General features: G+C 34.2%; 1 protein-coding gene across 28 annotated transcripts in view; it reads left to right on the top strand.

The window, feature by feature from the left end:
• The window catches only part of LOC119532323 (ABI family member 3 binding protein), a 277,976-nt gene that overhangs the window by 197,881 nt on the left and 67,283 nt on the right, over positions 1 to 12,812 (top strand). For 19 of the 28 annotated variants that reach the window (XM_037834649.1, XM_037834668.1, XM_037834759.1 and 16 more), the window contains 8 exons: positions 3 to 62; positions 2,294 to 2,368; positions 3,239 to 3,295; positions 3,998 to 4,075; positions 4,500 to 4,547; positions 5,348 to 5,413; positions 7,555 to 7,629; positions 11,598 to 11,663. In XM_037834649.1, coding sequence (XP_037690577.1) covers positions 3 to 62; positions 2,294 to 2,368; positions 3,239 to 3,295; positions 3,998 to 4,075; positions 4,500 to 4,547; positions 5,348 to 5,413; positions 7,555 to 7,629; positions 11,598 to 11,663 — 525 coding nt within the window. The remainder of the gene's footprint in view (positions 1 to 2; positions 63 to 2,293; positions 2,369 to 3,238; positions 3,296 to 3,997; positions 4,076 to 4,499; positions 4,548 to 5,347; positions 5,414 to 7,554; positions 7,630 to 11,597; positions 11,664 to 12,812) is intronic. The other 9 variants (XM_037834802.1, XM_037834799.1, XM_037834795.1 and 6 more) reach the window with 7 other exon arrangements.

Below are 12,812 nucleotides of genomic sequence, written 5' to 3'. Positions count from 1 at the left end.
AGTTCCTGCTACAGTCTTTGAACCTGTCATTTATAGTACTGAGGCTCCAGGAACCACATTAGGTAATGACTTTTTGTGCCCTTCTTTAATGCTTTTTCTTGCTTGTTAAAAACCCATTCCACTATCTTGGTGAGAGTTGCTCCTGCTTTCTAAGACTGCTGCTATCATTCCATTTTCTATTTCATCTTTAAAGTAGTCATGATCTACAATTCAAGAAGTTACCTCTAGTTTTTAACAGATGTCCCTAATCCAGTTAAGGACATCTATTGGCCACAAAACCCTCTTTAAAATTGCACCTTATGATTTAGTGTTAAATATGAGGTCTAAATTGATCCTTGACTATTTTGTATTTAGATCTATAAAGCTACAACAATTAAGTAACTTGAAATTTTTCTGGGCAACTTATCTGTGTGATTTTCTCATTACTCCTTTCTATTTTAAGGAAAGAGTTATCTCTGCTTTATTTTCCATAAAAATTGCTCCCTGAAAGTGCCCAGTATTAGTAAATAACAGGCTTCCCTACCATTGATGAGCTCCTTCTTTTCCACCACAGTGTAGCAATGGTTCTTAATCTTTGCTGAGTTGGGATCCTTCCGAGTATCTAATTATGCATATTAGTATTTATTCCTTTAGTTAACAAATGCATTTTTATGTTTATCTTGGTTATCTTTAGCAATAAGGGGCAAAGTAGATTATTCAAATAAAATTTTTCAATTTTAAGAAATAAAATTTTAAAAACCTAACATGATTTTAAAAACATAGTTCCACATACAATGTGATTGGTGGTTTCTAAACCTAAAAACGCTGTAGCAACCCAAGACTGTCTTCCTTTAGTTTCAAAAACATTGCAAAAAAATAAAGAACAAAAGAAAACACCATGCACCTCCCATGCTTTGTAGCATGCCGCCTCCTAAATCTTCTTAGAGGAAACCAGGAAAATCGATGTTTCTGGTCTAAGTAGTCTTACAAGCCCATGGCAGTTGTGTCCAGGAGTGACAATAAGGTGGCTTGCTAACCTGCACTGCCCTTCTCTATGATCCTTTAGAGGAAGGTACAAATAATGGTCAGCAGCTCTACAATTACAGAGTTGACCAGAAGGTTAATTGGGGCAATCTATGTGGTAGCCAAATTTGTCATGTACTCTGCATAAGGATTTTCTTTGAAATGGAATGCCTCTTATTTCTCTTATCCCATTCCATTTACCTCTTGTTAAGTGGTACTGCTTCTTTGGCTTAAGTAAACACGCATTTCCTTGCCCTGTGTGTGTCCCCAGCACCATATTAGCAGTTTGTTGGGGTACTGTGAGGAACAGAGGTGGAGATCAAAAGTGCATATTTTACCTCTTAAACAGAGTATGATGTAATTGTGATGCAATCCTGTTCTCAAGGAAGTGGTTAAGTCTAGGTATAAGGCAGTCTGCTATATAAGATCAGCTTGTTTAACTGAGTGGTGAAAAAGTACATAGAAAATATTTTAGGAGTCAAGGATCACTGTGGACTGATAGAAGTAGTTGGGCTTTGAAATAACTTTAGGATTGCTATTAGTGGAGGGAAGGGTAGAAATAGCAACAATAAAACAAAAAGATTCAACACCTGTTGAGGGTTGCCAAGGCGGGGTGGGGGTGGGGGTGGTGATTAAACTGTAAAATAGAAATAACACACTGAGATGGTACTCAACATTTTGTTGATGTTGTTATCATGAAATCAGCTGCAGGAACTTCTTAGAAAGGATGACTTGGGGATTCATATTCAAATACAATAGTCAGTGAGAACCTAATTTTCCAAATAGGCTCTAACTTTTCCCAGAAGGATGCTGTAAATCACAGGCCAGCAAACTTTTCCTGTGAAGGTTTAAATAGTAAATATTTTAGACTTTTCAGGCCATTCAGTCTGTGTCACACAACTCAATTCTGCCTCTGTATCTCAAGCAACTGGAGGCAATATGCAAAGAATATGTATGGCATTTTAGTTCATGCATGTGTCTGTGTTCCAAAACAACTTTATTGATGGACACTGAAGCTTGAATTTTATATAATCTTGCTCTTCATTTTATTTCCAATTATTTAAAACCCTTAAAACCACTCTTAGCTCAGTTATACAAAAACAGGCAGAGGGCTGGATTTTGAGTGCCATATTTTACAGATCTCTGCTTTAAGTGATGCATGCTCTTTGTTACTCTCTATAACCCTGCAATTTTGAGGGTCTGCATATTTTACTTCATTGCTGCCTCTGCCTAAAAACTATTAAATAAATTACCCATAATTACTTTGACAACTTAGACTTCCTTTTTCCAGCTCCCACTGAACTGCAAACTCTTATTTTGAAACCAGTGACACCACCAAGCCTAGAAATACAACAAAGTCAACCTGGTAAATAGATTGTTTTACTATCTGGATACACTGTGAGCTTCAGGGTATACACAGTAATCCTCCAAGAGCTGTATTTCCAAATACAAAAAATGAAAAGGGAATACACATTTTGTATCTCTTTCTAAATATTGTGCAATGTCCTTCCTCTGATTACATATTGGTATTAATTTAGTAATACATTATATTTATACCAATTGTGTTATTCAACTGTATAAAAATACTTATCTTCCATTGATTTATCTCTGAATCATTTTAAAGAATAATTCAGGTATCTGACCATGTGGTCAACAGAACCATTACAAGAACTGATTTTCTTCTTTATCCTTATTTTTCACTAACAGTTGAAAAATTTGTGGCTCCTTTTAGTAGTCAGTTAAATTTGTGCTCTGTCATCTGAAAAGGATGCTAGTTCAATTTTGACTACCAAGCAAGAAGAAAGTTCTCACTTTGGGAAAAATAGCAAAACTTCATCTTACACAGTGAGGGCCTGAATCCACTGCCCTTCTAAATTGAAAACAAATCTTTAAAACCATTATTAGTAATACTGTTGCTGCTCCCTGAGATTTATTTTGAAACCTTTGGCTCCTGTTTTTTTTTTCCTTGCATAGGATTGTAATTATTTTTGATCAGTTTTGTACATCTTGGTGCCCATGGTCATTAATAGTATCCTATAACTGTTATAACATTGTGAATTCAATTTCGTTATTATAGCTTCCATTGGTGTTAATAATTAAAAGTATCATCATAAGAGCTAGCACTGAACACTTACTAGATGCAAGGCCCTTTTCTAAATACTAAGTGTGTATTTATTCATTCAGTGCTTACAGCAGCTCATTCTTGATCTATCGTAACGATTGTGTTTTTTGCTAGTTTCTAATGTCCCAGAATCATTTACACTTAGCATTGAGTCATCAAAGAAAGCTAAAGGTAAAGTTCCCTAAAGAGAAGTCAGGCATGTGGGCTTTTCTTCTCATTGCAGAACTCATCTTTGGATGTCCTCATGCTTTGCGACATTTTATAGCCACCTGCATCTCACATCTTGTCTGTGTGCATCCAATGAACTATAAACATTTTATAGGGTGCATTGTGTTCCTATCTGCTGTATTGCTATGCATGTTTCATGGTTTCCTTATTTAGTTTCCTCACTGAATGTAGAATTTAATTTTTTAAATATCCTGATCACTCTTTCAATATGAATAGGCACATATATATGTATTCTATTTTCGTTCTTATGTCATTTTTAGGACTTAGTGCTTTCCAAGGACTCAGTCTATATCTTTTTCTCACTAGAATCCGTATACAAAAATATGTAAGGAAGTTAAATTATCTGCTTTTCTCCAAGTGGAAGTTGCTATCTACATTGCTTGTTTTCAGAGATTGTGTGTGTGTGTGTGTGTGTGTGTGTGTGTGTGTGTGTTTTCCCTACACAACACATTGCCTTCATTTTCTGCCTTCACTTCTGCCCTCCTAAATTGTAGGCACCTTCATAATATGCCTAAATGTTACTTATTCTCAAGACTGTATCTGCTTAAGAGAACTAATCTCTGTTTCCAAATTAAACCCAGGGTTCCCATTATGGTGTTCTATGGGCTGACCGCTACTAACCAGTCATTCCCGGTTCTTCCCTAGCATCAGCTGAAACACATTATGTACACCCCACTGCCAAAGCACCACCACTCAGGCCAGAGCAGCCAATGACTGAAGCTGGTAAAGTTCATTTATTCCGCATATTTTTTATTTAGCATCTGTTATGTCCATAGACTATGGAGGAATTCAAGCTGTGGTACTGGATCCACAACTGAGTAGATTTTAAGAGCTAAAGCTCCCCAAATTCTTGGATTCTTAAAATGAAAATGATAATTGACTTTCCCTGAATACCAAAATAAGTTCCTTTTTCTCTACTGATATCTAAATATTGAGGTGTAATAACATTTGAAAGCCAGTTAATGGAATTTAAAACATAAATATTAGTTTGAGGATTTGTTTTCTTCCGGGTTCTGTCTTTTTTCCTGTTTAAATTCATTATATGATCTATAAAATTATGATGAAAATGCAGTGTGTTGATACTTAAGAAATACTTGATTGTAGCATAAGATAATTTTAAAAATCGTTCTCCTTTGTTTTGATACAGTTGTGGAATCTGTTACAAATGTGTCTGAACCACGTGAGACTACGCTAGGTAATGGTGCAACCTCAGTAGCCCAACACCATGTGTTTTTGTCCTCATTGTCACCATCACCTGAGGACCTTCGGTCTATCTCATTGTCAGTTCATCATGCAGCATCATTCTTTGTCATGACAGCTCATTTTCTTTCTAGGTGCTCCTATTCATAACCATTGTCCAAAAATGTCTCTTCTCCCATCAGTGTCACGTAAAAGCCTTGATCTCTTTTCTTTTACTTACATCAGCAAAACAGCCATATCTAAAGCATATTTTTCCAAACATTGAACATTCTGCTAGCTTGATTTTTTGTTGAGTGTTTCAGATAATATTTTTGTGTGCATATGTGTCTGTGTGATAATGATGATCCATTTATACTTTCTGACTTAGCTACCCGTTCCATTGCCTTCATTTATATGTTTTATTTTTTCCCTCCATTATTCAGTGGATACTTCTTGACGGGCTCATGCTATAGCATTTTAAAAATCACTTTCTTTTCTCCTTTGTGGTTACTACTGAATATATTTTCCTAACATTGTTGAGGAGACAGGGTGCTAAGGTGGAGTGAAGATTAAATGGTGATTATATTGCTTGCTTTGAAAATATTTTGTATCCTTGCATCTGTAAGCGTTTTTTAAACTAAATGCATTATGAAGTAGCAATGCTATTTTGCCACAAACATGCAATTTTCTTCTTTCCTTCTGTCCTTCCTTTTGTCTTTCTTTTTTAATCTACTTGTTGCCATCCCCTCTGTCATCTATACTCAAGGTTTGTCAAGCACTAATATAACCCTGGGTACTTTCCTTCATCTTCCGTAGACATATCACCTCTGCCTTCCAAAACTATAATCCTACCCAGTCCAGATGAGCCTCCAACCAAGCCTGGTAAATACATTATTTTGTATTTCATGTATGAGATGAGTGTTTGCAGAAGTTTACAGGAATTAAAAGACAATATGTTCACTACTGAATATGAAAAGCCCTGGTTTCCTCACTCTGCTCATAATCTTTGTTGGGCAGTCCTACCTTTCTGAAGTCCCACTTCTCCATACATCATCCGGGGCTGGTCACATGGCGGTGTTATCAGTGTTCATTAGGATGTGGCTAGAAAACACCTCTCAGCTACTCTGCAAGTGTTTAATTCAGGAAACTGTAATGTTTCTGGGAAAGAACATTATATTCTATTCTTCTTTAAAAATATATATATATACACACACACATATATATATATATCCTAATATGAATTATTTTACCATCTTGACTAGTTTTACAGGTCTGTGTTCATGTAAAAAGTATTTTAAGATATCTAATTTGTGTTTGAGGTTAAAAGAAACTTTTAGAACAGGTTTCACTGCCCAGTCCACATAAAGGAGTACAACTGGCTAGCTATCTTGTCATTTTCCAGAGCCTTTAATTCTTTCCGCTACTCCTTCCTGTCACATTTTGGCCATTTCACAAATAAGAGAATCTGAAATCAAATCTGTTACTCTGGCTAGTCATAAAGGTTTACTTGGTGGTGGAGTTTAAAATGAATAATAACAAGTCATCAACATGGGTAACTGAATGTGTCTCTTCTTGTAAGAAAAAATCCTCTCAATACCTACAGACTTCCTTGGTATAGCTGTTTGTCATAAATGAACCCAACAGTTGTTTTGATCACTGTTAAATATTTATATGACTGTATTTCCAATGGAGATATGGATATTAATTTTACATTGTCCTCTGAAATGCCAACAGCTATACAGTTTAATTTCTATAAAACTAACTGTAGTAATTAGTATTATTGAAATGTCCAATCATGAATACTATTATTAGTGATGCTTGTCTCATTATATTGTATCATTTTTCAAGGAATTGTCTTAATTTTTCATGACATCCTTAATCTGCAGATGGGTCTTTGGGGGAAGCAAAAAGCATATCAGCAGGTACCTCAGCAAGCAAGGAAAGGGAGTCAGAAGATCCCGAGACTGATGGAAATTCTAGAATCAGAATTTGGGGATTGGAAGGGCTCTTTAAAATCATTTAACTTTAGATGAAGTACATAAGGCTGTAGATCCAGTGATTAGCAAAGGAAACTCTAGATCCCCAAGCTCCAGGCTCCTAAACTGATGTAAACCGACATAATCTCCAGCATATCTTGGTGTACTCGCTCTACAGGCGAGAGGATTCCACTGTAACCATTGCATGCTTTGTATATCTTGATTTCATAGCAGGAAGAAGCCTTTTGGAAATTTCTTTGAGTGTCTAATGATTCTTATTTTCAGCAAGTTTCTTTTAAGGGCTCTGAAACATCATGATCTTTGTAACCATTTTGTTTCTTCTTATCTCTTCTTATTGCAAACATAATTACTAGTTCAACCAAATGTAGTATTTCACAAATATAACCTTGCTACCTGATAATTCCTTTCCTCCAGCAGGATAAACTTTTAATTTTCTTAACGGAGAAGCAATTGGTTTTTACACTGAATGTCCTAGAATTTCTTGGGGAATTGCCCAGCAAAAGAATAACTCTCTACAGCAATGTACCTTTGAGGTTTAATTTTTCTTCCCCAATATAATCAAATATTTTGTGTATGTTTCACTTAATGAGATTATTTTTTCATTGGTGCTTGCTATTCAAATGCATTCATTTTCTAGGTATGTTTGGAATGTAAAATAACTTTGTTTTTCATTTAGAAGAAATTGTATCTATTTGTATACTTAAAATATTATACCTGGATGTTCTGATAAAATAGTGTAGGATTGTAATAAGGATGAAATCTTGTAATTAAATTTATTTTTATCCTATTTAAAGGCATTTAAGTAGGTTTTTTAAAATTTCAACAGTTTCCTTTTGCCAGCTGAATATCTTGGGTGGCTTTTAATATCCTTGTTTTGTTGTTGTTTTCCATGAGGCTCTTTGGGAGCTTTAATTGCTGTGTATTTAGGTCTTTGGTCACTCATCAAACATCTTTGAGATCCTGGAGGCTTAGGTTCTGTGATTCTTGAAGGGCTCAAGATTTCCCAACCTACATCTTTTCTTTTAGCTCCCAAGCAGACACCACGAGCTCCTCCCAAGCCAAAAACTTCACCACGCCCAAGAATCCCACAAACACAGTCAGGTAAATACATTTTTTTTTAATATTTTGGCTTGAAAAGTGTGAGTCTAGTGAGGTTAGTTATTTTGTTGAATTATAACAAGTGGTTTTTTAACTCTTGTAAAACATCTTCTTCTATAACCTAATATATATTTATATTTATTTTTAGACTGTATCAAGAAGTATGTTATTGGAACAGCTTTTTCCACAAAGCTTCCCTAATGTTATATTATTTGACAAGGGTTGGAGAAGAATCATATTTCTTAGAAAAAGCAGGCTGCCTACTCCTTTTGACTCTCCTAACTTGGTTAATATTCTTATTCTCCGTTCCATTCCATTCTCCCTGAATATGCGTAACCCTGCCAATCACTTGATTTTTTTTTCCCTGTTATTTATTGGAGAAGTTGTAGGTTTACAAAAAATCATATGTAAAATACAGAGTTCCTGTATAAGACCCTATTATTAACATTAATACCAGCATTAGTGTGGTACACTTGTTACAATTCATGAAAGAACATTTTAATTATTGTACTGTTAACTATAGTCCATCATTTACAATACAGTTCACTATTTGTGTTGTACAGTCCTATGTTTTTTAAAAATCTTTAAAACATACATTCAACCTAAAATTATATTTAAAATCTTTGAATATTTACAATCTTCAACATACGTGCAACCTAAAATTTCCCCTCAATCATATTCACATATATAATTCAATGCTCTTAATTATATTTACAATGTTATGCTACCAACACCACCATTCATTAACAAAACTTTATGAGCAACTCAAATATAAACTGCACAATTTAAGCATTAACTCCTACCTGATTTTAAATTTATTGTTTTTACATGGCCTGCTTCAAAAAAGTATGAGAGATGTACTCACTCAGAGTACCAGGAAAAGAACCTTCACCTATCTCTAATGACCTGCGGAAAGGAAAATAGTAACACTATAAAAATTATGTTTGGTCCTGTTAGTAATTCTGAGCTCCTGTCAGAAATCCTTTAATCATATCTCAGTATCCCTACCAAAAAATAAAAAAAATTAAAAAAATCCAACTGTGGTGTTAGGTATGGTCTCTAATACCTGATTCTGAGAGAATTTTTTTTCTATTATTAATTTTTTTATTTAAAGGGAAGTTCCTTAGAAGACTGTTCTAAAATGGTCCGAATCTAGTTAATGAGTTTTAATCTGCCTTATGTAATGTATTTCAAAAGCTGCTTTACTTAATTACTAGAACATTGCTGTGAAAATCATATACCTAGGATACCAAGGCAACAACACCTCCAAAGAATAAGAAATTTAAAAGAATAACAATGAGCACATTGGAACCATTAGTATATAAGAAATCTTGGGAAAAATAATTAATGATTAGTAAACATTAATGAATAGAATAAGGATACAAAAATCAACTATATTAAATTCATGGATAGGTAACTAAAATCTGACTTTAAAAATCATCAGATAAAATTGCATGAGACATTCTAGACTTTCTCTTTGAACATAAAGCTTAGAACAAGAGTATCAGAGAAAGGAGAAATGGAAAGAAATAAGAAAGCATGAAAACTTAATGAATGTTAAAAATAAAAGGTAAAAAGAAATACTGGGAGTTAAGACTCCAAGGACATAAATTTATTGTTAGTAAACAATTTTAAAAAGTAAGGGAGATATGAAATAGCAGGTAAGATATTCACAATTTTATCTTTTTGATCTTTACTTTCCAAAATAAATAAATAAATAAATAAACTCTATAGGTATACTTTCTAACGTCTGTACAAAAATGCAGTGCAGAAATCAGGAGCTTGCTCTATTTTCCATTATTATACTGTGTCATAAATTTCAAATTTGTTTAATTTTGATTTAGACCTGTAGCTAACCTTTCTTGACAATATTTACAACTTCAGAATAGACAGATTCATATGCTCACTGTATTCCACCCTCTAATCCTGAGACCCAGCCATAGTTGACAAACTATAACAAGAGGGCCTCCTGTTATGTAATTTTAACTTCATAATTTATAGATGGCCTGTTTCGAAAAAGTATGTGAAATATACCCATCTAATATACCAGGAAAAGAAACTTCACCTATCATTAATGGTCTGGGGAAAGGAAAATATTAACAGCATCAAAATTATGCCATTCCATTCAAGGCAACTCCAAGCCCATCAGAATTTCTGGTGTCAAGTAGCTACAACTCAGATACTTGTGGCTTTGTCAGGGCTACTTACTGCAAGGGAACTTGAAAACATCATGAAAAACAAAATGCATTCTAATTATTTCTTTTTAAAAAATGGGTGGAATTTGGATCTTCCACCCCCATAATGAGAATATAATCTTAACTAATAGGTACCAGGAATCCTAGATTTTTATAGCCTTTCATGGATATGTGTGAGAATATATAAGTAGCAATAAATACTTTAAAATACAAATTCTCAAATCCTGTTACTTTCTCCTCTACCCTTGGCTAGCTTTTGAAAATTTCAAAGGTCATTTGGGTGGGAGAATGTTCTGTTTATATATAAAATACCAAATGCAAATTACAATTGTTGCACTATAATAAGTATATCTTCTGACAATGGTGTGTACAACTTGAAGTGCAACACAATTTTGATTATTCACCAGTTGTTCTCAGAATGAAATTCTGGAATTAAGCATACCACTTTCTTATTTAAAACATTTTGAAAAATACTTAAAATATGTTTGTAAGTCAGCGAAATTTTAATATACGGTATTTGAGCTAAAAATAGAATCCAAAATTTAGACAAATCATCAAAAATATTTTTTAAGTGAATGAAAGTTGACTTCTTATGGCTATATTCCTTTGTTCATAGGTAACATAGGCAATAATCAACAATCCCATTATTTTATACCCAGAAATCTTATAACCATCAAAATTACGGATTCTCTCTCTCTCTTTTTTTTTTTTTTTTTTGGAGGGGGAAATAATGTGAAAATCAAATATACTCAGATCCTTCAATGTCAAATTTGGAATGATCCTCTGGAAATGAAAACTTTCTCTCTCATTTACATAGTGATATAGTTTTCATGTAACTTTGGCATTTCATATTTGATTCTCACAAGCACCCTTTGAGTTATGGCAGCTTTATTATTTCTATTTTAAAAATGAAAACAAGTTAAAATCTGACTTGCAGAACTGGGATATAGAGATCCCAAATGTCTGGACCCAGTAATTATATATAGTCCTCAACATTTTGCTTCAAGTCTTGTCTCTGCCACTTAACAACTGTGTGACCTTAGGCAAATAATGTCACCAACTTGAACATAGGTTTTATCATCTCTAAAGTAAAGCTGGTAATTCTTTCCTTCCAGCATTGTAGTGAGAATCAAAGTTCTTACAAAAGCATTTTTGAAACTGTAAAATACACATAAATAAGTTAGACTTTTTTTCCTGATATACATTAGTACCTTGTTATTCCAAAGGAACAGTTGGTGAGGAAAGACAATTTTAGTTTGTGAATGTGTTCATTTGGAGTTTATTTGGGGCCAAAGAATTGCAGGGGTGAGTAAAGTGTGAACTTACCCATGCCATTGCATTGCCTCACTTACCTTCCTACTGTTACTTGAGATGGCTTTTAGCGTCTTTTCCCCATGCTTCCTGGGATTCTGCTCTGCCTAGTTTACCTTCAAGAAAGACATGTGAGTGAGTCTGAGGGGAAGTCAAGCATACATATCCAGAAAAGAAGAGCGATCTCATGTTAATTGAATTGCTGTCTCTTCTCCAATGAAGGTTTCAGAAAATTTTTCATCCAACCATCTTGCTTAGTTGGATTTTGCAATTTCAAACACTTCATTGTTCTAAAAGTGTCTGGACTTTTAACTGATCTATTTCTAGAGCTTAAAGTTTATTTTTTGATGTAACTCCCGTATCAGTAATTCTTTGTTTTATCAGTGTTCAGGCTTACAGTTTGTCATGTCGATGACTGGGAGATGCTGAAACCAAATGACTCATGACCTGAATTCTCTCTTTCAGTTCCTAAGCATGTTACTTCAAAGCCAAAAACATCACCAAGCCCGGAAGTATCACGCACCACATCTGGTAAATGCTTTATTATATGTTTATACCAAATGCACTTTACTGTCACACACTGCCCTAACAAAACATGAGAATTGATGGATATGAGGTCAGTATTTCACTTATGTATCATATTTGCTATTTTTTTTTAAAGATTTCAAAGAGTTGTCCAAAAATACATTTAGTAAAGCTATTGATACAATCAAAAGGCCGAGAATTATACCAAGGGTATAAACTAAAGTTCTAAACTAAATAAAGTTCTCTTAGTAATTCTCTAACTTATAAAATAATAACCTTCTATTGCCAACTATGCTATGCTCAAATGTTTCATCAAAACAAGAAGATAAAATCAAGAATTGGGTGGGTTTCCCCCGCAAAAATGATAAATTGTATTTTATAAATAGAGGAAATCATGTTTAACCATTCTCTTGGATTCTGAAATTTCATATATATAGCATTATGGGTTTCCTTTTTTTGTCCATTAAATTCTGTTTCACAAGTTTTGGAGTGATAGCTTAGGTTAAGAAATTTGTTTCACAAAAAAAAAGATTTCTTTAGCTGCAGATATATTTCTTGCCTATCACTCTGAGAGAGCCTTATGGCTCATATTCATGGGCATGGACAGGTTGGGGACTGCAGGGTTGCAGACGTTTACTGTGTGTTTCCACTGCTGTTTACACAAGGTCCTCATATGACCATAAGGAGATCTGTTTGCCGAACAATTCTCTAATAAACCAGACTAATCTTATTTTTAAATAGAGAATCCAGGAAATTCTGTAAGTTTTGTCTCTTTCCTTTAAAAGGTTCAATTTGTATTATGAATTCCCAGGTGCTTTTAGAAGCATATAGAACATTCCTGGGGCTGGTGGATATGTGAGCTATAGCTTGAAATGATGGCATTTTGGAAGCATGTCCAAATTCACTTGCCTGTAATATTTTCCAGATTGTGTAAGTGGAGGGTGTTATTGCTGTTATGATAAAGAGCCAGGTTGTTTCTGGTGGTAGTAGGCTAGAAAAGTGCATTTGCCCTGACGTCTAGAATTTAAATTTACACCACTGAACGCAACAGTCAATACTGTAAGCTCAAAGTAAGAAAAAAGCTAATCTTCCAACTTGCAAAAGGTCAACTTCTTATTTTCAAATGCAAAGGTGGGGGGTGGAATGTAGCTGAAA

The sequence above is a fragment of the Choloepus didactylus genome, chromosome 1 (assembly GCF_015220235.1).
Source record: "Choloepus didactylus isolate mChoDid1 chromosome 1, mChoDid1.pri, whole genome shotgun sequence".
In the NCBI taxonomy this organism is placed as follows: Eukaryota; Metazoa; Chordata; class Mammalia; order Pilosa; family Megalonychidae; genus Choloepus; species Choloepus didactylus.
This window is presented reverse-complemented; position numbering and strand designations above follow the sequence as displayed.